Source organism: Habropoda laboriosa, unplaced genomic scaffold (assembly GCF_001263275.1).
Source record: "Habropoda laboriosa isolate 0110345459 unplaced genomic scaffold, ASM126327v1 scaffold9, whole genome shotgun sequence".
NCBI lineage: Eukaryota > Metazoa > Arthropoda > Insecta > Hymenoptera > Apidae > Habropoda > Habropoda laboriosa.
In genome coordinates, this window is record NW_017100191.1 from 2,785,601 (window position 1) to 2,809,870 (window position 24,270).

At 36.7% G+C, this 24,270-nt stretch overlaps 3 protein-coding genes across 3 annotated transcripts in view; 1 reads left to right on the plus strand and 2 right to left on the minus strand.

Moving 5' to 3' along the window:
* Positions 1-2,547, minus strand: part of LOC108580270 (merlin) — a 3,026-nt gene extending 479 nt beyond the window's left edge. The window contains exons 1-8 of the mRNA XM_017943980.1: positions 2,391-2,547; positions 2,119-2,188; positions 1,905-2,034; positions 1,630-1,835; positions 1,344-1,571; positions 841-1,259; positions 377-506; positions 6-296 (exon numbers count right to left, since the gene is read on the minus strand). Coding sequence (XP_017799469.1) covers positions 6-296; positions 377-506; positions 841-1,259; positions 1,344-1,571; positions 1,630-1,835; positions 1,905-2,034; positions 2,119-2,188; positions 2,391-2,422 — 1,506 coding nt within the window. The 5' untranslated portion in view covers positions 2,423-2,547. The remainder of the gene's footprint in view (positions 1-5; positions 297-376; positions 507-840; positions 1,260-1,343; positions 1,572-1,629; positions 1,836-1,904; positions 2,035-2,118; positions 2,189-2,390) is intronic.
* A 2,569-nt stretch (positions 2,548-5,116) lies between these two features.
* LOC108580271 lies at positions 5,117-14,262 on the plus strand. Its single transcript, XM_017943981.1, has 4 exons — positions 5,117-5,134; positions 6,002-6,079; positions 10,960-11,172; positions 11,659-14,262. Exons 1-4 carry the CDS (start codon positions 5,117-5,119, stop codon positions 14,260-14,262), a joined length of 2,913 nt encoding a protein of 970 aa, XP_017799470.1.
* Positions 14,263-17,244: 2,982 nt separating this feature from the next.
* Positions 17,245-24,270, minus strand: part of LOC108570105 (low-density lipoprotein receptor-related protein 2) — a 33,086-nt gene continuing 26,060 nt past the window's right edge. Inside the window, exons 8-19 of the mRNA XM_017931895.1 lie at positions 23,682-24,249; positions 23,356-23,599; positions 22,675-23,282; positions 22,285-22,577; positions 21,692-22,209; positions 21,380-21,617; positions 21,051-21,305; positions 19,021-19,527; positions 18,568-18,944; positions 17,888-18,489; positions 17,707-17,806; positions 17,245-17,586 (exon numbers count right to left, since the gene is read on the minus strand). Of these exons, the coding sequence (XP_017787384.1) occupies positions 17,311-17,586; positions 17,707-17,806; positions 17,888-18,489; positions 18,568-18,944; positions 19,021-19,527; positions 21,051-21,305; positions 21,380-21,617; positions 21,692-22,209; positions 22,285-22,577; positions 22,675-23,282; positions 23,356-23,599; positions 23,682-24,249 (4,586 nt within the window). The 3' untranslated portion in view covers positions 17,245-17,310. The remainder of the gene's footprint in view (positions 17,587-17,706; positions 17,807-17,887; positions 18,490-18,567; positions 18,945-19,020; positions 19,528-21,050; positions 21,306-21,379; positions 21,618-21,691; positions 22,210-22,284; positions 22,578-22,674; positions 23,283-23,355; positions 23,600-23,681; positions 24,250-24,270) is intronic.

A 24,270-nucleotide genomic window follows, 5' to 3' on the forward strand; every position in this document is an offset into this window, starting at 1 on the left:
ATCAATTTTTCTTTTGCTTCCTTTTCAGCAATGCGTGCACGTAACAGCTCATCCTTTAATTTTTCAGCCTCTGCAGCTCTTCTTTCTGACTCTTGTACCAATCTTTCTGTTAATAATTCAGCTTCCCTGGTTTTCCGTTCGAGGTGAACTTTTTCTTCCTCCGTTTTCATGTTGTTTAATCGTATACGTGTGATCTCCTGCTCTGCCTCTGAAGCTTTCTGGCTTAGTAGCATCGCTTCTTCTTCTGCTACGCGACTTTTCTCTGCTAGAAGGTCTGCAGTTTCTTCAGACCTCCTCTGCAATGAATTTAGTATAATAAATTTTATTTAAACTGGTTCCTGTGTGAAAAGAACTTTGTTTGGTAATATTGTCGTACAAGTGCCTCGTTCGCTAAGCGAATTTCTTCCTGATACTGCAAAAGACGCTGCTCCATGGCTGCTTTCTCCCGTTCCGCTGCTTCTCTGAGTTGTTTCTCTCGTGCCAATTTGTTTCTTTCAATTTGCCTCCTAATTAAAGGATAACGTTACACAGAAGGAATTATAAAGCATTAAAAATATAATAAAGTAATTGACATAGTAATAATTACTTATCTATCGAAATGCCTTTTTGAAAAAGCAGTGTAGTTTCCTCTGTGAGTATTTAAATAAGCATACTAACCTGGTTAAACATTTGCATAATTATTCTTAGACTTTGCATCCTATAGAATCATTTTTAAATGTTATTAAAGCATTTAGTAAACAAATTATAAACTTTTTTAGAATAATTATAGCGAAGTTTTAGTTAAAAAAAAGAATTGTTCAAACAACGTTCCACAGAACTTAAGTATATTTAAAAGCTTACCTTGACTTTTCTTCTTTGGCCTGTGCTTTCATCTGCTGCACCTCCATGGAATCTGTCTTGCGTCTCCTCATAAACAGATCGTGGTTGCCGATACACAGGTCCAGGGTCTTAACAAATAATATGTGAGCAGCGTTGTCGTTGTTATGTTCGTCCAATCCTAAAGCTATCAAACCCTTCACCCAGCTGCCAACATCTGACTGTTTTTTTACCAGTTTATTCATGCGAACTTTCTGCGAGAAGAACACGAAGTTCGGCGATGCTTTCTCCACCGGTTTTATTACGAACTTCTTGTCATCGAAGCTAATGTGCCGTATCTCCGACCACGCGAAAGTAGTTTTCGGCGCCAGCTTGTTCTCCTTCTCGTAAATGTTCAATCCCAGGGCTGTTACTCCCAGCCAAAGATCAGTCTCTTTCTTGTTCTAAAATTTAACACCATTTGCAACACTGAATAGATTTACTTGAACAATAAAAAAGTATTTTATACATATGTATCAAATACTTACACTAATAGGGAAATAATTTACACCATACATGTCGAGATCTTGAGCAATTTTAAGGTACTCCATCTCTGCCTCATCCCTGGACATCCCACGATGATCGTCATACCAAATTTTTATCCTATCCTCCCACATTTCTGGGGTCATCTGATACTGATCAATAACTCTTTGTGGCAGTAAGTCTTCACTAGCAAGCATTCCTGGACGGTATGATACTTCATCATAGTCTCCATACTGTAATTTTCATGAGATTAGTATTAAGGAAAGACATTTTCTTGAAAAACAAAGCTACCTTAGCTTGAACTGCATAAGAAGCTAACAATACAGATGCTTCTGGTGGACAATAAATGTCCATAGAAAGAATGGCTTGTTTCACTTGGAGAAAGAACAAGTGCTGTGTTACTTCTTGCACCAATTCTTCAGCAACATCTTCTGGATAAAACTTTGCCAGAAACATGAAAGGGGTTGTGGGTTGTTGTGAAATACATTGATCTTGTACTGAAATAATATTAATTCATTAACTTTGTGAAATAAAATACTTCTGATGTGACAAAGTTCATAATTTACCCTTTTTGTCTAATTTTAACCAGGATATGAAACCTTTAGTGTCTTCATACTGAAGTCCAAAATACCAGGTCTCTCTCAATCCTATTGTACGGCAGACTAAGTCAAACAGATCCCTTCCCGTCGATCTCCACTGTAAATATAACAGATTTAAAATAGATGTTTACATAATATTTGACAGCAGCGCAATCGTCGAGCAATGGAAGGAGAAACTAACCTCCAAACTGAATTCCAGCTCCGCGTCCAGCGTACAGACTTTAACGGGGAAAGATTTTCCGGACTTTTTCCTTCGAAATGGTGGCATTTTACTCCTCATTATGTTCACTCAACATCACGAAAGAGAAGGGTAATCAATATCGCAAAAAAATGGAGGAAAAAAAAATGAAAGCTTCTAAGATCACATTGCATCGAGAGACCAAGCTCATACTGTTAGATGTTTACATTTTGCTAGAAAAGCACAGATTAGAATCAAATGATAGATAACCTTACCTACGCATTCGCAACATATTGACGAAATACATTGACACACGTAATAACGATTTGATCGGCTCGATCCCCGTCAAAGAGCATAACAATCGAAACCGAAACTTTCCTCGTTAAATCACATCGTGTTGCCCTATTTTACAAAGCTTTATTTCCGGAGAAAAAGAACAAAGTCGAGTTGAAGAAACGTAAACCGATCCCTCCGCGTTTCGAAACAGTTTATTCTACCAATTTCAGCCAATTCGAGTAACTTCGCTTCCAACAGTGATTATACTGTTAATATAGACATTCGAACGCTTTGTTTTTCGACAGTTCAAAATCTACAACATCGATAGATCGGTAATAGAATTTTGTTTTACTCTAGTGATCTATAATTTTAATTCATATGAGGAAAATTTTGAAATGAACTCTAATATTGTATAAAATGCAAAAAAAGAAGGCAATTATGGTATAATTTTTATATAATTTCCCTTATTTCTGAAGGAATTTGCATTATCGACAGCATGCAAGATCGGTCTAACAGTGTGACAAACCGTAAAGTAAAAAAACAAAAAGCAACTAGTTTTGCGCGTGAAAGTAACTGTCGTTGATTCCAAAAATTGTTGTGCGGTGATTGTGAAATATAATTTGAGAAATTTTATAATTTCTGATTAATTAATGTTACAATAAATAATCGGATATTTTCTCGTAAGTTGTTAGAAGATCATAAAGAGAATGAGAACGTAATTAGAACGAACCGCTTCTTAAAATAAACTCTGTTATATTACTGGTCATATTTCATAATTCTATGTTACCGATAGTTTTCAAATGCAATCATAACTGGACTGACAAAGTACATATACACTGAGTACTAATTTACTTCAAGAACTAGTTCTGAGTTTTTAATGGTACTCATTAATGCAACAAATGTTAGTATATAATAATATCAGAACAAACAAGACTATAGTAATTTCATTTTATAATGCAATTATTATGTTTTTACTGCGCCATGTAATTTTCTATATTGGTCCAATAATCGATTATGATTACATTTTATCATTTCTGCAATTCTATTCGCGTTGTCGGTGTGATAAAAGCGCTAAAGGTACATTCTAATTATGAATGCAACTTCTATTTGCTCTAACAAAAAGAACAAAAGTACGCACGAGACCGAGGCAGTGAAAGGTGAATGAAAGTAAGGAATAGAGTCGAATAACCAAGTCAGGACTATTTATTGTCTATTTTGTGATAAATTGCACGAAAAAGCATCACACGTCGCCGGGCGAAAACGTCTTGAGATATTTATTCACTCGCGTTCAAATGATTTTTGCGGATCGCGCGCCATTACATACAGATCAGCCATTTAGAATTTGATAGTATCGATTCGATACAGATGCAAATGATCAAACACTGCAATAATCAAATTATTTGCATTTTTCTGCTAAATTTAATCGTTTTTCTTCATATTATACGAAAATTATATTATTTCGTATTATAACTGCATTAAATTATTTTGTTTTTAAATGTGCATCGGAGAAACTAGAGAATATCAAACATTTTATAACTTCCGTGAGGCTTTAACGCTTACGTGCATCTGCCTTGACCAAGGACTCGGCTATTAATTGCAATAATCGCCAGGGAAAGAAGAAAAGAAAATTACGGGATCATCGAGAATCTGACAGTTCTGTCAATATCACTTTCTCGATCTTTCATTCGATAATTTTATGTCCCTTCTTCTGTCACTTTACGCGAGTAGCGACTAAATCAAACGTAGTTGAAATGCTCCTATATATAGAAATATTTATAGAGCTGACAATGTTTATGAAGAAACTTAAACGTGGAGGCGACAATGTTCCAAGTGATAATATTATATACAAAAATATTCCTAGCTACTATACTAATATTCCGGGTAACTATATGATATACAAAAATATTCTTGGCGATTATACTATACACATTAATATTCCAAATGACTATACCATATAAAACATACTCCAGATGACTATATCATACTCAAAAAATGTCGTATGCAACTACATTCCAAAAGTTTTCCATTTTAGACTGACTATACATTTTCATATTTTAGCAATTACATACATTCGTCTTAATGAAAATAGCCTGTCGTATGCACCGCTAATGCATATTTTTCATCGAATATTTCATTTACATTTTACGCACTGTTTCTCTCGTTCTATACATAGAGTATCTCAGTAATCATAATACAATTAGCACGAAAACTGTCAACTCCATCATAATAAAATAATATAACAATTTTACGCTTATGCAATGAATATTCAAAGTCCATTTTTTCGAAAATGAAGCTTCATATGTAGCAATTTTTATTCTATACTCTCAATTAATTTCTTCATAAGGAATCACCCCATGACACCCTATATATGTAATGTACTCCAATAAATTGTTCATTTCCCCTTCTTCTTTCAGATGATTTTGTTGTGCGGAAAATATCGGTTACGATGACTTCAAGTCGGATGCTGTCCATGGGATGTTTAAGGTGATCGTGGTAGCTCTCTTCGAGCTCCTTTGATGCGTGGGGATAACTGGAGCTACCAGTTAAGTCAAGTGTATCGCGTCGGGACGAAGTAGTACACTGTTTCTTTCCGGAGTGCGTGCATCGGATCGAGGTTCTAGAGGATTGGTAGCCGTATAGAAGAATAGAGAGATTGAACATCCTGGAAGTCTAGGGTGGGCAGGAACTACTGTTCAACGACTCGTAAATTCGATATACAAAAGACATGAAACTCCGTTGTTTTGTAAGTTTTCTTCCTTCTTGACACTACCCAGATTCTTTTAATTCTTTAATAAACTTTGCACGAAAATAATTATCCTCATAGATTTCCAACATTCGTTTTATATTTTATTCAGTTGAAAAAGAAATTGACAATTTCGAAAACTGTTAGGTAGCTTTTAAGAAGTTTCTGTCCCAATCGTTTATTAAAGTTGTCAATTTTTGTCTTTTGGCAAAGACAATGCTGAATGATAATTCTTCTGTAAAATTTATGGAAGAGTTAGAAGAATTTCAATAGTATTACAGTACACTGTAATTACACATAAGCTTATGCAATTAATGTAATCATTTGCTGCTAGAGAGTGATTAAATTTGCAATGCAATTCCACTGGAAGAATCGAAAGTAAATGTAATAATGCAATTCTGAAATAGTGATAATATGATTCACTGTGTTAATGAGTTTTATGTAGAGTAACATTTCTTCTATTATACTCTTCACGTTGCTCATTGAGGAGATAATTCTTCCCAGTGACACAGCTCTTCCATATGCATAATTTATCGAACATTCATTCTCTTTTTTTTTTTCGTGTAAACGATAAATGTCATCCTCTTCATCAGGAAGATCCTCTTCGAGCAGGAAGTCAGAAAATCACCACACTTAACATAATCCTTGCCATAAAGTGTAATATCGACGCGACGTGTTAAAAAATGAAGAGGAAATCGTGTAATTTATATATCACGCTCAGGCCTCAGTTTTACACTTTTTATCAAGTTTAATAGGAAGCTAATTATACTTATATTATTTTTCATGCTTAGAGTTTTATCTTTCTTTCCCTCTACGAGAGAAAAGAAAAGATTTATAGTAAGTAAAAAAAATTGTTCTTTTTTGTAGGTGACAGCGGTTATATGGGTAGCGACCGTCACAGCGACATTGGAATCCAATTCTCATGGAAACTGGAGCAACGAAAAGGTAAATACTCGACGAACTTTTTCCTGTATCATAATACACGCGGGCGATTTGCAAATATTCCCAAGGGATTTCATTTTCCCAGCTTCTATTCTAATTGCTCATTGAAGTTATTTTGCATTGTACCATGTTGCAGAGCTTGGCAATCAGATAAAATTTCCCCTTTCTTCTTTCTAAATTTAGCAATTCATTTCTATGATTTTTCAATAAAATTATGGCTCCTGTAAAGTTTGCGCAGAATCCTCATTTTCCAGGTATTTAAAATTAAAATTTTAACATTTTCTCGTTACTTTTTTTTTACAAGAGCTTTAATCATATTTTTCTCTTCCGTACATTTGAAATTTTCATTTAATTTTCTCTGCTATAAAAAAACAGAATTCGTATAAGCATCGAAGAATTCAGATTAGATAACAGCTCCATGCAATCCATGAGAAAAATTTCAATCTGCAATCGAGAGAAACGGTGTGCCGAGGTCGTATGAGAGTATGTCCTCTTCAAGGAATTCGTTTAACCGTTCATTTTCCATCCCCCTTCGATGATCCGCGTCGTTTGGAGCTACATAGAAAGTTTCCTTCACCTATCGACTCACTATGATGTTAATATATCGCTACCATCGCTCATAAAGTCACTTTAAGGAAGCAGAGACTGACTACTAATTTCCTTATGCTACTTTTGTTAGTCAACATACTAACCACGAGGAAACAATTTTATAAATGAAAATCAATATCCATAACCAACTAGATGTATCAATTAATTTTACAAGTCATGTAATTTAATGAAAGTCAATCAAAAATTGTCTGAAAAGTTTGTATTTGAAAGATCAAAAAAGAGAAAAATAGGTTAGGTTACTTTTAACACCTTTACAGAGTCTAAGATTAAGGGTTTCACTGTTTACAAAGATTTCATAAATTATCCAAAAAATATTTCATTATGATATTTCTCAAAGAAGAAAAGAAGCATGGGCAGTTCCATTGTGCACCAAAGTTTCATAAGCCGCAGAAGATCTACGCAGTTGCCCTTAAGAATGCGCCGGAAGTTACTTTCGACGCGATACAAACAATGCAGAACAAGTTTCGTTGCCTTACGTAAAACGGGGAGAACCTTTCACGCGTAACCCCCGCGGACTGATAGCCACCGTGCGGAGACATCATTAACCTTCGGGCATAGAAATCTTTTAACCTCGATCTACTTGTTCGAGTGCCACTTTATGTACAACTGCGATGACACCCGCCTCTACTATGTCGCTACAACTGCGTCCATTGGCTTCTTTGACTCATTTTAATACAGACAATTACTCACTACATCTTTTAAAAGTTATCATAGCTATTGTCAAGACAATGGAAGCTTCATGAACTTAATTGGAAAAGTGTGCATATATAGGGTATTTAAAAAAAATATTAACACTTGTATACATGTTACTCTTTCATACAAACTTAAAATACAATCTATTATATTGACAAATGTATTTCTTCTTCCAAAAGCCTTCACATGTTCACCATTTCTTTGGCAAGGAGAAGAAAATATATAGGTATATGTACAAATTCTCCATATAAGTGTTAACACGTTTTTAAAGCACTCTATATTATATATTTTATTTTGAAACTTTCGGGGGTACAATTATTATTATAAAGGAGAAGAGACTTTATATGCATGAGCTTTAAAGTGTCCATGTATGTAGGAAAAACATGTTCCACCTATTTCCTTAGTGATTGTTCAGTATTTGGTATGAAGGTGTGAAAGAAAATCATAAATTCTACAAACAATAATTAATATGTGATGTTAAAATTCTTTACTTCTCAGATTCTTCTGATGTTCAATATTTAATTCTTGTAGAGTACAGGACCAAGTACGGAAGTCCCATTTTCTCTCTGTAATCGGTTCGAACCACAGTTCATTGGTTTTGAACACGGACAGACTTCCAGCCAACCTTCATCCGCAAGTTTTAGATGAAAGTCGTCCTTAACCTTCGCATGTTGCCTAGGTCATTTCACTCGCGTCTCGTTCTCTTCCGACAAGCTCATCTAACAAAGTGTAGCCTACACTTTCCCCTTGTAGCTCTACTCAGAAACGTTTACCCAACCACTAGAGTGTAATTACACGCTTCGAGAAACGTCCACAATATGTACTTCTTCTTTACTTATGAGGAAGAATTTTAATATGTCCAAAATCATTCAATTTTAGAAATTAAAACATACTTATGCATAATTATGCTACTTGTTACCTGTAATAGGTAATTATGTACCTGTAATGTAATTATTTTATTAACTTTCATATCCTGTGGATTATTTCATTTATATTTTAGGGGTTATTATACTGATGTCATGACTTATTTACATTATTTTATTAATTTTAATATTCTGTGATACTATAATTCATTAATATCTGAATCTTATTTTTTAAAATTCTGTTACAGTGATTATTTATTCAGGAATATTAAGTACATATCATTATTCCTTCACCTTGTTGAACTATTGGCAAACACTGAGTACTTTTGATAAAGGCGCGAATATTTTGCAGCAATACTACTTTCTTTTCAAATGTAACTCTGTATAGGTCACTTGCAGCAGCTTTTGGTCAACGTGAAATGTAATCTCCCGTAATTGGGGTTTGCTATCTAGCATGGTTCACAAGGAGAGGGATGTTACTGAATCGTTAATTGCTAGAAATCATAATTAATACTTTACATTAGTTACAACCAGAATAAAAAACAAAATATTTCTCATAAAAGTCAGGAGAAAGCTTATGATAGCATTCGTTTCACTTTTTCATCTTCATTTCATTTTCTATTAATATGTAGTACTTGTGAATGATTATGTAATTGAGCATGTGAATTTCTTAAATATCACGATTCTAAGATTTTCAAAGTAGTTTCAGCAACGATTGATCCTCCAGAGGCATGAAAGAATTTATAACAAACAAAAACTGCGAATACTTTCTCCACGCACTTTCGGATGAAAGACGGGGTTGACCCACCTACTGTCAAAAATTCAACGCGATCGACTCTGTTGGTTCCCTTTCTCTTTCTCTGCTTCTCCTCCTCCTCCACAAGGTAACATATTCTCCCATAACTTTGTTTACACCTTCTCTGTTCCGATTCGTCCTTTATTTGTATTAAAGCAACTCTTTGGTATAATCTTTGGCTCAGATTTTTATTTTCCATTGCTTACTTGTAAAATATTACATTTGGTAATAGAAAAGTGAATTTGAATTTCTTGAAATTTGTTTTAAGGAATTTTCATTGGAATTGCCGAGCACAAAAGGAAGTTCAAATCCCTGACAAAGACATTGACTCTGGTAGCACTATTTTTTCCAACCAGCCATAAAATAGTGAAAGTGCTATCCCTTGTCCGTCACGTGACTCAAAAGAATGCTGCAAGAAGAATTTTACACACGTTACTGCACCATAACAACAATCTCTTTAATTCACCAGCTCATTGTTACTCTCCTTCAATCTTAATGAAAGAGAATTTAGTGTTCATTTATTCTAAATCATTAGACTGAATGGTACAACTTCTCTCTTTAGCTAACCTATGTTAGCGTGAATTTCTTTAGTGACGGAAAAATATGCAAATAAGAAGATTCAGAGTTCACTTAAGACTCTGATCCATTGATTTCTCGTTTTTACTGACACAGAGCTATTCAATAATTATATCCAATATTCTGAGCTTTGAAGAACAAGTGAAAACAGCTTTGACACCATCTGAAGGATCTCCTTTTGAGGAGAAAAACCTCAAAGTATTGCCAAGGACTAGCAGCGAGTTTCTCCACTGGTTATTTCCAACAATTATCAAACTGGTTCTCTGGAAAATTCATTGAGACCCATCAATCACCATGAACAATTCAGAAGAACCAGTAAATTGTGTATAATTATTTTAAACAGTATATAACACTGAAAGCAGTAAAATTTTACTATCTGACTAAATTGTAAGTTAATGGTTCCTTTGAACTATTTTCAGATGTAGCAAATGATAGTACATCAGGGTAGATATGGAGGAAAAAAGGGTGGGACGGTCATAAGTGAATTTGGAACACTGTAATTTCTTGGTAGAGCATTTAAACGTGATCCTGGCCAAAACAGTTTGCTTTTAATAAGACCCTGAGCCGGTGCACGACTCTCACTGGTTTTTCTTTTGCGTGAACTGCAAGAATGCGGCGCGCATCTTTTCCCGTTTCGCCTTTCTTCTTGCTCGAACTGCATGGGAGAAAGGGAGACTAGCAGTGGTACCGTAAGTCCACCTTTCTCTTATCTCGCATCGCCAGCTGCGTTATTTTCAGCCTCCGCTTGCTTGACGGTACTCCACTTAAAGCAGACTTCACGTAACGGATATCAATGACCACTATAGAGTCCTCTTCTATTCACCATAAACTTCAGAAAGTTTAATATTCAATCAATTAACAGGTAAATTAACTTCAGAGGAATATTTGACATTTTTTCTGCAAGTCAAAGTCATTTAACATATTGAAGAAAAAAATGTGTTGAATTTTACCAAGGATTCTTTGGCAAGGATCATAGAATGGCAAATGGTCACATGAATTTCTCCAGGCCTATTATTTTTACCAAAACCACCATCACCGATTTTCTACTCTCGTTTGAACCAGCAGTTTCATTTCTACATAGAGTTTCTTCGTGATCTGTTTTCTACTTCTACTTAGGATGAATTGGGTCAGACGCTCGGCCTCGCCCACTGGCTGGTATCTCGATGACTGGTACAGCCTGTCTGTGCAGCACGGAGCGTCACTGCCTTGACTGGAAGTTCCTTTGGCTCTTTTTCTGGCAGTAGAAAAACGTCTTCTAATTTTCATTCCAACCATATTACCACTGTCTTCTAACTTTTTAAAATTTTTCTGAATTATACTCTAAAGGAGCAATTTTCTTTTTGCAGGAAGTCTTAAAGCTGAACTATGAACATGAAGTATCTACCATCCAGGCAAAAGAAGAAATAAAAAAATATCAATCCGAGGACCAGTCATCGGCAACAACAAATCAACATGAAAGAACCTTCAATTCCTCTCAAACTGATAAATCCGCTAAAGAAGAAAACGCAGAGACATTCGCTGTGAGATTCATTAGCAAAAATAAAAATAATTTTGTAGTGGTTGGTATCAGTTGAAGCATGAAAATTAGTTGTGTGGAGATTCCTTGTTTAAATGGCTGTATCTCTGGCTAATCGATTACTCTCGGAGATTTCCTCGCTTTCCCTTCCTGATTGCTGGAAAGTAATTCACTTTCAGTGCCACAAGCACTGACTAATCAGATATTGAAAAATATCTGAGTCATTTTACTGGTAATAGTTGAAGCTGTCATAAGTTTATGGGGGATTAGGATTATTATTTTCAACAAGTCAAAATAGAGGAAGTAGTTTCTCTATTGTGCGTGTAATTTGTACCTAGAAATTCATACATTGCGTATTTTACACATTTCCATTGCCCATAATTTTCTGACGAGTGCTTTCACTGAAGCGTAAAAGGAAACGACAGCGATAATACTACGCTGTCCATCATGCAAATAAATGCCTATTCTTTTGTGTATAAACACGTGTAATTCACAGATCAAATTTTTAATTTACCATCTTTTTTTCCAGAATGAACTTCAACAACAATTTTCTAAGCAAATAGTCCAACCATACGTCTTGCCTTTGAAACGAAAAAATATTGAAGAAGATGAGTCAATTGATGATACTTTAAAGTTAGAAAGAGTCAATCAGAATGCAACAGTTGAGTACATTCCTTCTCAAGAAATTACAGTGCAGGGTTCGAGCACAACCACCAAGTACATCCCCCTTCATGAAAACAGTTCCAACGACTTGGGTCAGTCATCGATTTCTGAAGAAATACCGGGTATTGAAAGCATAGGTGACTTTGGTCAACGAGTTCGTTCTTCGTCTATATTCAGACAGAGAAGCAATGAGAATCGTGGACGATTTAGACCAAGACAATCTCTTTTTGATGACTCTTCATCATCTGAGGATTACAGAAAACAACATGGAAAAAATTTTCAGTCTTATGCATTCAAGAAACTGAATGCTTCTGATGATCAGTTTAATATATTTTCAAAAGCGCGACTTCCTTTTACACTGACAAAGGCTATAGAATCACAGAGGATCTTGAAACAGAAGGAAATTGAAGAAGAGTATAGTGATAGAGTATCGACAACTACTTCTACTCCTGTGGTATCAGTTTTCTTGGGCAAATTTTCTGGGCCAATTGTGGTCCCAGATTTGCCACATCAGAAGTACTCTCACACTACTATAAGCGATTATACTGAGAGTAATGAGGTGTCAAAGCCAATTCCAGCATCAGTGGAGGTACAGAAAAAGCTAGAGGATAGCTACTTGGTAACGTCACCACTGGTTCTAAACCCTCTCCAAGTTGGTGTTGCTCTTATGAATGCAGGACAGGACTTGAATTTGGATAATGATCAGAGTATTTTGACAAAAGAATACTCTCAGGATGAGAGTATCACAGAACAGGTCAGTGACATTGATAATGAGAGCCTACTTCAGAGTGATGCACCAGATTCGGGGAATTCCAGCTTTCAAAGTGACCAGGTGTCACAGCAGGAGCAGATCTCTGAAGTAGTGGCTCAAAATTCTCCCACACAGTCAGTGGAGATCCAGAAATCTGTAGAAATATTTCACACAGCACCCGTACAGGAGATTCACTATCCTGTAGAGTTTGTTCCCCATGTTCAGCAACCCCTGATGAAACAACATGTCCAAGAAGACTACAGAAAATCATTAAGGGGTCAATGTAAAGATCAAAGACCAAATCAGATCAATGTCTACAGAACTAACGAAATTGTAGATGAAGGTCTTTCTTCTAATAGCCAAGAACCCAGTCGTTACGAGTATAATGTGAATGAGAATGACATTATCTATTCAGGAAGCAGTGGTCAGGTTGATCAGACATTGACTGTGGCTCGTCCTGTTGATAATAAACCAATTTTTGGAGTTAAGGAGCAAGTAGACAGTACACATTATGATAAGATAATAGCCAAACACTCCGAAGTTCAAGGAATTCCTGAAACTAGCATCAAGCAGAGTGACTATGAGCTACCACAGAGTTCATCTTTAATTACTGTACAACCAGCCAGAGTGATAGACAGTCTACCAAGTTTGGTGAATGTAGAGAACCTTCAAGGGACCCAAGAAACGTCTCAAATTATTCTAGCGAAGGTTACCAGCGAACCTCCATCTGAATTGAGGCTTTTGATGTCAACTCCACAGCCTTATTCTGCAGAGAAGAGTGTCCACCTACCTCATTCAATAGACATGGTTGAAAAAAAAGTGCCATTTCTGGTGGAGAAAGTGATAGAGAAGCAGATAACCATTCCTCAACCTTATCCTGTACATGTACCCATAGACAGAGTAGTGGAAAAGCAAATTAGAATTCCTTATCCTGTGCATGTGGAGAAGGTAATTGAGAAAAAAGTACCATTTGCCATTCAGAGGTTTATTATACCCCTACCAATACACTTCAGGCTCCCTCAACCAATTCCTGTTCCAGTGGAGAAGGTGGTGGAGAAGCCTGTGTCTATTCCTGTTTCAGTAGAAAAGGTTGTTGAAAAAACAGTGCATGGTATAGCTAGACCATATCCTTTGGAAGTTGAAAAAAGACCATATGCCTTAGGAACTACTAAACTTGTAAAGTCAGCTCTAATTTATAATGTCCAGAACGAAGGAAATTATCAACAGATGATCAGACAGAACTACCAGGCTCCATTGGGACCACCATATGGATCTGACAATGATCAAGGATACTATAATTCTACAACACAGTTCTATGGACCAGGTTACTTGGCTCTAAATCGTCTCCCTGTTAGACAACCATTGATACACACGTTGCCCAAGAAATTTGGGTCTTATGGGAGTCAGTATCCCCATTCAGTGACACACTCATTGAATAATAATAATGGTAACCCTGTGCTTTATGGAAGAACATCTGTAGAGAAGGATAAGGTTAAGGATGAATACATAGGACCTGTGCCAAGAAAAGCTCAAGCTTCAATTGGAATACAGTCTAAATCTTTGTATTCATCACCTGATCTTCCAGCAACTTTAAGAAGAACGAGGCAAGAGGTTGGCAACACTGGTAGCTTTAGACAATCCAAGATGGAATATGGATTCAAACCTCCAATGGTGCCTTCTGTGCAATATGATGAACAAACAGCCACTAAAGTGGAGTAATTTGGATGTATTAGAATTTGTTTTTCAATTTTATGATGAAAAATTATGAAATATTTCATTATTTATAGGAACTTTTAAGTTTCAATGTGGAACTTGATTGGAGTATTTTAATTGATTCCATTTTTTGAAAATGAAATTTAATTTTTTTGAAAGAAATAGGGATATGCGGGTTTCTAATGCCCTACAACTCTCCCCTTTTAGTTGTCTCTTACAACAAGCAGGGGGTACTGTGAGTGCATTCTCTCTCAAAGCGGCACCCATCTCTTACTTCATTAATAAAACAAGCATAACATTGAAAAGCGTCATAAAATTTTACTCTTCAATGCTCTACATTCATCAGTTGATCGCAAATTTGAATTTCATCTTCATTAATGCAATGTAAATAATAAAAATGTAGAATAATAAGAATTATATTTATTGTGAATTGAAATACATTTTGAAAAATGTCTTGCAGAACAGATAATTCAACGAAATAAAGACTGATACATAGCATAATGATAGAAATTAATGTACTCAATTTTCAATGCATGTCAGAATTTTATAAATTCTTACAATGCCATTCCAGTCAAATTTTATTTTTTTTCTACTTAAAAAAATCAACTTAAGACCTGTTTGACTCAAATAATGTACTTTTAAGCAAAATATTATCTTGTTTTTTTTTTTGTAACATTGTAACATTGAATAAAGTTATTCTTTTCTTATTAGATGCAGGCTGTTATTTTTAATTGCTACCCGTTTTAATTCCTGCATCAATCTATTTATATACGTGAAAGAAATGGATAGTAGTAAAATTCAGTATTTATTCTTGGACGGTACCTGTTTAATTGTTCGGACAATATATTAACAATCGTCATATCTCGTCGGGTTGATAAAAAAAAATACAGAAAATACTGATACAGTTATAATAATAATAATAATAATAATATTAGGACACTCTGGAGTCCCGCCCAGGAGATATTGTCGATTCTTGATGATGATGCGCATTAATTTACCTATACGCACATACATACATACATGCGCACATACATGTGTACATACATGCATACTCATGCATACTTAATGCGTACATATACACGCGTGCATATATACGTACATACATACGCGACGTACATGCATACATGCGTATATACATATATACATACGTACATACATATGTACGTACGTACATACATACATACGCACGTACATATATATATATATAGATTTCTTTATTTATATAACTTTATGTATAAACTTGTAAAGAAGGTAGGTCAGTGCCGCTCATTATCTTCGTTGATTTGTAAAACCTATGTACAACGCTTGTTTTATAATTACATTAGAAAACAAAAGAAAACAATGATTGTACAGTAGAAGCTTGATTAACTAATAATCACTGTGAGAAGCTTTTTACCCTAATCGATTAACAAAATACATGGTACTACTATATTACACTCTGTAAAATAGATTGCAAATTGATAAATTTTATTTGAAATATATATTTATATATCAGGTTGATGAATGTTGGTGAAGAAAAAAAAGTCACTGATCCAGCGTAGAGTTAACAATCTGTATAATTTGATACGCAACATACAACAACAAAACTGCATAATTCCAATGTTACAGAATCTTATAAAATACTTTCTTCTCTCTCTCTCTCTCTCTCTCTCTCTCTCTCACTCTCTGTGGTAATCTTTCCTAACTATAATCGAGATTCTACTGTACCGAATAATAATAATAATAAATCTTTAAAAAGAGAAAAATAAAAAGAAAAAAGATTCCCCTCTCCCTCTCTCTCTCTCTCTCTCTCTCTCTCTCACTCATGTTTGGGACGTACACGCAAAAAAAAAATACGGGTACGCTTTGTTCGTTCGATATATAGATCACCTTGCATACTCGACCCAATTTGTAAATTTTTTTATGATCACAGCTACTACGGAAAAAAAACTGTACACTGACGTTCCCCGCGCATAGTCTAGAAAAAAAAATGTACAAATGCATATAACAATGCTCATGTGTGGCCGAGCAAGCTTAAAAAAAGAAGGAAAAAGAGAGAAAACGTTATTTATTCTCCCTTAAAAAGAGATATGTTTTAGTCTCTCCTTTTTCTTTTTTCCGCGAAGTAAAACGCTTTCGCGAGATGACTCGCTCCCATCGAGGCCTGGTTCCCTGACAGTACAGTCCCATAAAAATTCATCTCGAGCTGCCATCAAGAAAAGTATGGAATGTTTTGCTTCATTTATGGTACATGGACAAAGTGAAAATTAATATTTTGCGATAATCGTATTTACAAGACTTACAAATCGCACCTAAGATGACACAAACTCGTCATTGGTTGCACTTCAGTCTCAACTTGAATCAAAAGTAGAAAATCTATTTTATTTTTCTTCAGATTGTTAATATAAAAAATTTTCTTCCAATTTAAGATTTCTCGGTCGTTTCAAATACTTATTCTGATCTGATTGAGCTTCAGAATTAAAATATGTGAATTGTAGTGAGACAGAAGTGTCACAGATACGAGAGCATCCCTACGTAGACGCAGTGGCGTAGTCAGATGCATTTTCTGAACCTCCATTCTTCTCCTGAACTCATTGAAAACAGGTTAGAAAATATGTACCGCTAAAACACATTCATAATTTCATCGCAAAGGTTTCATAGTAATACGACATATTTAGTTTGGTGTTTAATCCGGAAGTCTTCCATTGCGCTTTATTTCCTCCCAGAATTTTACTCAGTCTTGTGCTCCGTTAAAAATCTTCTTGGTCGAATCTAAATATACTTATGTGTGCGTCTGAGAAGCATAAAAAAGTCCTGTGCCGAGGAACAGCACAGTTTTCGAACTGTCAGAATTTATAAAAGATTACTATTAATTAAACAACTACGCTTTAAAAAAATGAAACAACGACACGTTTATAAGACTAACAAGTAACAATTGCAACGAACTTGCGAATAAATCATTCATTAAAATTGCTAAAAAATATATATATATATATAATAAGATCCTGCCACTTTTCTTCCTCCAAATAACCTAAAAACTTCTAACTACGTCACTGCACGAAAGAGTTAAACTATCTAGCACTCGGACTTGTCCTCCTCGACCAACTGCTGCGTGTCCTTCCCCGAATCAATAGGCGTCGGATCGAGTTCTCTTCTCTTCAGGTGCAACTGCGGTGGTTCCTTATGCTGGATGCTGGATGGTTTCATCTCAGCCGGCAATTCATACATGCTGCTAGCGCCAGTGCCGTTTGTGGCACCAGTTTCTGTGTTCACCGCGTCGTACATGGGGTTACTGAAGTCCCTATTCTTGTTGCTCACGTCACCAAGATTGTACTCCACGTCTAATGGTTCCTATTTAACAAGCACCATTGCATTTGTAAATAAAATACTAGTTGTTAGTTCTAAAAGTTATATCAGGTTAAGTGAAACATTGCTTTAAAGTTTGAAAAATAGTAAAGAACTCCTACGTACCATTCTTTCATGAGCAGGTACACCAAACTCTACATTGCTCCCTTGTCTAAAGGATACGCTCTGAGCACCAGTCAAACTGCCAAGGCCTCCAGGTTTTCCACTACCAGAAACAAACCATTATTCAAATTATAAAATCAAACAGACAAAAAATTGACCTTAAAAATTAGGTTAGATGACTTACAATGGTCGTTTTTTGAGCACCATAATGACAGCAGCAGCTCCAAGGAGGACCAGGACAGAGATAACAATGGGGATCACTATAGCAGCAGTGGCGTTACTAGACCTGACACCCACCATAACCTCACAGAACTCTCCATGGAAGGGAACGGGACAGTCGCATTGCAACTTACTATCCTCGGCTTCCTGACATAGTCCACCATTCCTGCAGGGGCAGATCCTGGGTGCAGGAAGTGGTCTCTCGTTTGTAGCGTCGCAATGGCGTTCATTGGACCGTATAGTTTCCCTCTGTTGAAGCGGACCTATACTATCCGAGCACAGACATCTATTTCCACCAGGGATTGGTACACACAAGTGGGTGCACTGGTCTTCATGACAAAGGTTCCTCAAAGAAATGTTGTATCTTTGTTGATGGTACACTTTGATACCTCCTGAGTGTGGTATATGCTTGACAATGATTTCTGGCACACCTCTACCGAATTTATCCTGCTTAATTAATTCCCCACTCCTTCTAGTCACCCAATATAAGCTGCTCTCGAAGATGTCCAAAGAAACTGGATGCTTTAGGCTCTCTCCTTTGAGGATTACTTTTCTATTTGATCCATCCTAAAGAAAAATGATTATTCTTAGAGTGAGGATACATTTTTTGGACATAAGCTAAGATAAAGGTGCCTTAAAGGTTACCTGTTCAACAGATTCTATAGTGTTCAGCTTGCTGTCAGCCCAGTAAAGCACATGCTGCATGGAATAGTCAATAGTGAGAGCTATGGGCTGCCCTATTCGGTCAGAGACCAGTTGTTTCCTCCTGTCGCCATCCATCCAAGCAATTTCTATCTTTGGCTCACTTCCTGCATCCGCCCAGATGGCTTTACCTAACTCTGGGTCCACCACAATCGCTGTTGGGATCTCCAACCCCACTGTTATCAAACTACGACGGTATCTACCATCTGCTTTTGACACCATCACTCGTCCAAACGGTGTTGCTCCTGAGGAATCGATCTCTGTCCAGTAGAGATTACCTGAGATCCAGTCTACAGCCAAACTCGTGAGCCCTGACTCACCTTTAACGAAAATAATGGTTTATTTTACATCATATAATCTGTAAACACGTGGATAAGTCTCATAAACGATAATTACTTTTTATATTGAGATTCTGAGCGTATCCAATCTTCACCTGGCCACCTTTAGCGTTCACCATGTATGACCTCTTGATGGAATTGTCATACCCATCGATCCAGAATACGTATTCTGTCTTGGGATCGAAATCTAGAGCCTGTACTCTTTTCTCGTTCGCTATAACCTCCAATTCCTCATTCTCGTGGAGATCGTAGGCCCTAATTCCAGGCCCATTGGCGAATAAGATCATCATGTCGATGTCTATGGCTCTGCAGACGCCACTACGGTTATCAGACAGTTCAAAACCTTGTCTACACGAACAAGTATAGGTGCCATTCAAGTTGGTACAAAGCTGAGAACACTGATGTTGACCAGTGGTGCATTCATCTATGTCCTCACAGTGCTTTCTGTTGTCCTGAGCGATTATATAGCCCGGATAGCAGGCGCAAATGTAGCCACCATCGGTGATGTTGTGGCAATAGTGCGAACAGCCTCCTTTGTTGCTCTCCAAGCAGGGTTTATTGTGATCTATGGAAATAAATGAATATTTAAAGGGGTATGTAACCTTGTCGGCTTCAAAAAATCGAAAACATTTTTTTATCTTCCTTTTAAAGTTTTGCATACTGTGAAGTTTTGTATCTGTGATGTCAAAATACTTTTGAATACTGTGGTAGAAGGGTTTTTTGTAATTTAAAAAATTGACAAAGTTATAGCATTGAAAACGACTGCATGTCATGTCAGTTAAGACGGCCCGATGTGACACTGCTAAAAGGGAAAAATTTCGTTTAATTTCTTGTCATTAATATGACTTTTTAGGTGTGCTTATTGACATAATTTTAAGAAAACTACCTTACCGTACATTTTTAAACTGTATTAACATTATGACGTCCGTACATTTCACTTGAAAATTCGTTGCAGCCGCCGGCGACTCTCACCTAGATCGTACCCCAGCACTTTTCGTTCAGTCTTTTAGAGTGTAGTTATGATACTTTTTTTGAGAAAAAAAAAATGAAGTCATGTCAGCGTGATGCCGGCCGAAAACCGAAAACCGCTCGTCCTGGCGAAGTTACGTATACGTGACAGCGGACGTCAAAGTGTTAACAGAATATATTGGACAATTGCTTCAAAAATAACATTTTATAGCAAAAGAATAGTCAACATTGCGGTATTTATTGGTGCTAGTATTTTTAATGATTATACAAACATTCTATCAATGATGCAACTTATGAATTTAAAGATTGGAAATAATGCACATAATATTTGCGAGGAAATAGACGAACGAGGGCTAAAACATGCAGAGATTCGGGCTTCGGAAAATTCAAAAGAAGCTCGGCAACTGCTAAGAGCAGCTAAGAAACAAGAATCTGATGATTTTTTAGAGACAAAAGGGTCTCTTTATGGATCCGGAATTGCAGATTAAGGGTGAATTTTTAGAAATTTTCATTTATTTCAGAGAAAGATTAACTTAAAACTTTAGATGCGTTCTTTTTTAAACTATGTTTTCCGAACTTGCACCCAGTAGATCTTTGAAATTCTTCATCCGTTTAACTTGAAATTTTTACTATAATGTAGCGTACGATTTTTTTGATGTCTCAATTCGTTGAATTTTTATAAATATTTAAAGTTGATTGTTTTTAGCAAAAACAATAATTTTATCTGTAACAAGTCGCCATTTTCTCATTTTTCAAAATTATTGAAAAATCTTACACTACATTGAAGATAATCTATTTTTGTATAAGTTGTCTCCAAAATTTTTTATTTTTTATATTCCAGTCACTTTTGTCGCTGGGTACAAGCTAACAAGGTTCCGCTGAACATGGAATTAGATAATGTTGTACAACTCTACTATTTTATAATTTTAAAGTAATAAAAAAAATATGAAAATAGAGTTAAGATGTTACTTAACGTTCCCTATAAAAATTTTGTTCTTTTTACCAAATATTTATAGGTGAAAAAGAAATGTTAGATTTCCCCATTCTTTTAGGCTTCCATGGTTGCATACCCTCTTTAATCACTCAAACTACTAATATTAACAAAATCTTGAAACTTACGGCATCCAAGTTCATCAGAGGAGTCTCCACAGTCGTCAGCAAAGTCGCAGAGCTTAGATCTATCGATACACTTCTTGGTGGCGCAAGTATACTCGGTTATGGGGTCACATTGACGCACTTTGGAAGCGCACATGGTCATATTGTTTTCATCAGACCCATCTCCACAGTTGTCGATACCGTCACACAGTTGATACTTGGCGATGCATTTATGGTTAGCGCATTGGAACCTCCTATTTGTGTCACACTTGAAATTTGCTGTAAAATATTACAAAATAATACAAATACCCTCAATTCTAAGAATTTATTTTGATATTTTATGGAAAACTTACCACACATGTTAGGATTCTCATCAGAACCATCACCACAGTCGTCACTTCCATCACAGATGTCCATGAGGTAGACGCAGAGATTATTATCACACTGAAATCTTGATTGTGGACAGTATCTTCCACCTGGATATCTTGGTGGACATCCAATCTCGTCGCTCATGTCTCTGCAGTCCCTTGTGCCATCACATTTCAAATATGATGCTATGCAATGGCCACTTGTACATTGGAATGTATCACCCTGCAATAAAAATGCACTTTCCATAATTAAAATCTATCATAATTATTACATAATTATAATTTAATCTTATGTACCTTGCAGACAAACTCTTGACAGCCATTTTCGTCACTGTTATCTCCACAGTCATCCTCATTGTCACATCTCCATCTGGAGGCTATGCACTTGCCATTACCACACCTAAATTCAGACTCAGAACATTTTCTATAGCGATCCTTGCACATAGCTTCAGCCTCGTCACTGCCGTCCCCACAATCGTCAGCAAAGTCACAGAGCCATTGCTTGGGCACACATCTATTATTGGCACACTTGAAATCCATTTCAGGGTCACATTTGGGACAGTTCTCGGCAAGTTCGTCAGAGCCGTCTCGACAGTCGTCTTTGCCATCACAAAATAGCCATTTTGGTATGCAACGGTAGTTGGCATGACCTGGACACCTCTGCCAACCTGTTGTACAATTTTTCTGACGACACATGTACGCTGGTTCATCGCTGTCGTCGCCACAATCATTATCTGAATCGCACATCCACACTTTCTGGATGCATCTGCCATTTTTGCAGGTGAATTCCGTGTTTGGATCGCATTGTCGATTATCTAAATGAATAAAGTTAAGATAGTTGAATATTCAATAATTTCTATATCATAAATTGGTGTTACTATGACACTTACGACAGATGACTGGATCCTCATCGCTGCCATCTTTGCAATCAGCGTCCCCATCACACTTCCAAGACTCATGGATGCAACGTCCATTGGATTTACACTTAAATTCCAATTCACCACATTCTAGGCTACAGTGAGCTTCATCACTCTTGTCTCCACAGTCATCAGCGCCATCACAAACAGCCACAGTTGGTCTGCAGTTACCATTGGCACACTGGAAGACACTGGGCCTGCAAACTCTTGTTGGACAACTGGCCGGTTCGTCTGAGCCATCTTTGCAATCCTTTTCACCGTCACACCTTAAGAATCAAGAAGTATGGATGAGTGAATGTGTGCTTGCTAATAAATATTCAATAAAATTATAACAAAAAGTAGTACTCTGAGTGTTATACTCACTTCCAGTACCACGGTATACATTTTTCATCAGGAGGACCACAATTATGTTGGCCAGCAGTGCAATTGGCTTTGCAAGTCTTTCCATCCTTCTCCAATATGAACTGATTGGGACATTTGCATTTGTATGAAGTCACTCCAGGTTGACCATAACCTTCTAATAAATAAGAACTAGCTGGTGGAGAAATTAAACAGAGATGAGAGCAACCGCCATTGTTCTCCATACATGGGTTGTTGTAAGGCAATTGTCTGAGAGGATGATACGCGTGGATGTCGTATGGTCTGTGTGTAGTGTTCCTGAGCACTCTCAGAGTGGCTCCAGAAAACTTTTCAGCTCTACTGATGGCCTTTAGGTTCCAATCTGTCCAAAAGATGTAATCGTCGAAGACTGTGATGGCAAAAACGTGGGGCACAGCTGCTCCAGAAAGAACTTTGCGTCTATTGTGACCCTCCAAATCAGCAAATGCTATATAATCCAAGTGAGCATCCGCCCAGAAGATTCTGTCAGTGAAGTAGTCGATGGTTAAAGCGTTTGGCCAAGCAATGTCATCCTCCCAAGTGAGGATCCTTGTGAAATTACTACCATCCATTCCCATTTTACCTATATAAGCCTGCAAATTAAAAACAATTATCATATTAATTATTACAATATGTGGAAGCTGGTTTGAAGTCAATAAAAATTACTTGAAGGTGCCAAGAAGTGAAGTACAGGTACCCTGTACCAGGATGGACAACAATAGCACGTGGATCTGCTATGCCAGTCAACAGAGTCTTCCTATTGGTACCATTTAATTCTGCAACATCCAAGTGTTTGGCATGTCTGTCAAGCCAGTATAATTTTCGACCCACCCAGTCAACTGATATTCCTTCCAAACCAAGGCTATCATGTCTAATAATTGCCTCTTTCTCTCCACCTGCAATGGGTGCTCTGCAAAACATTTTTATGTGAAGAAGTTGACCTAACCAGTTTTGTGTACCATTATTTTCCTAAATAAGATAATTAAATTCACCTGAAGATTGTCTTAGCAGTAACATCACAGAAGTAGAGCATCTGTTCAGAGTAATCAGCATCCAGTGCAACAACATTTATGAGATCCTGATGCATCAGACTGTAATTGGAAGCATCAATGGACATGTTCCTGACATAATACTTATTTGTGAAGATGATCCAGGGTTTAATGTTATCTCTCCTCTTGCAAGTGTGCTCATCAGCAGCACGCTCGTACCAGTAGTGGTTACACTTGCAGTAGAAGCTTCCTGGTGTGTTCTGGCACTGTTGGCTACACACCTGTGGAGTCTCCATACACTCATCTATATCTTCACAGGCTTTACCATCATCTAGAAGTCTGTAACCTGGATTGCATTCGCAATAGTAACTTGTTGGCGTGTCCACACACTTGTGTGCACACTGATTCACTTCTACAAGAATACACTCATCCACGTTACAATGGGCAGGCTCGTCACTCTCATCTGCACAGTCAGGTTCCTTATTGCAGACCAATCGCTGGTCGATACAGCTTCCATTTGCACACATGAATTCTCCTGGATTTGGGCAGGTGGAGTTCTTCATTTTTGGTGCTGTAATTTTGCAAAATAGTT

Excerpts from the sequence above, each read along its gene's own strand:
- LOC108580271 (XM_017943981.1), top strand. Across the intron at positions 6,080-10,959 it reads GAAACTGGAGCAACGAAAAG|GAAGTCTTAAAGCTGAACTA; the intron begins GTAAATACTCGA and ends TTCTTTTTGCAG. Across the intron at positions 11,173-11,658 it reads ATAAAAATAATTTTGTAGTG|AATGAACTTCAACAACAATT; the intron begins GTTGGTATCAGT and ends CTTTTTTTCCAG.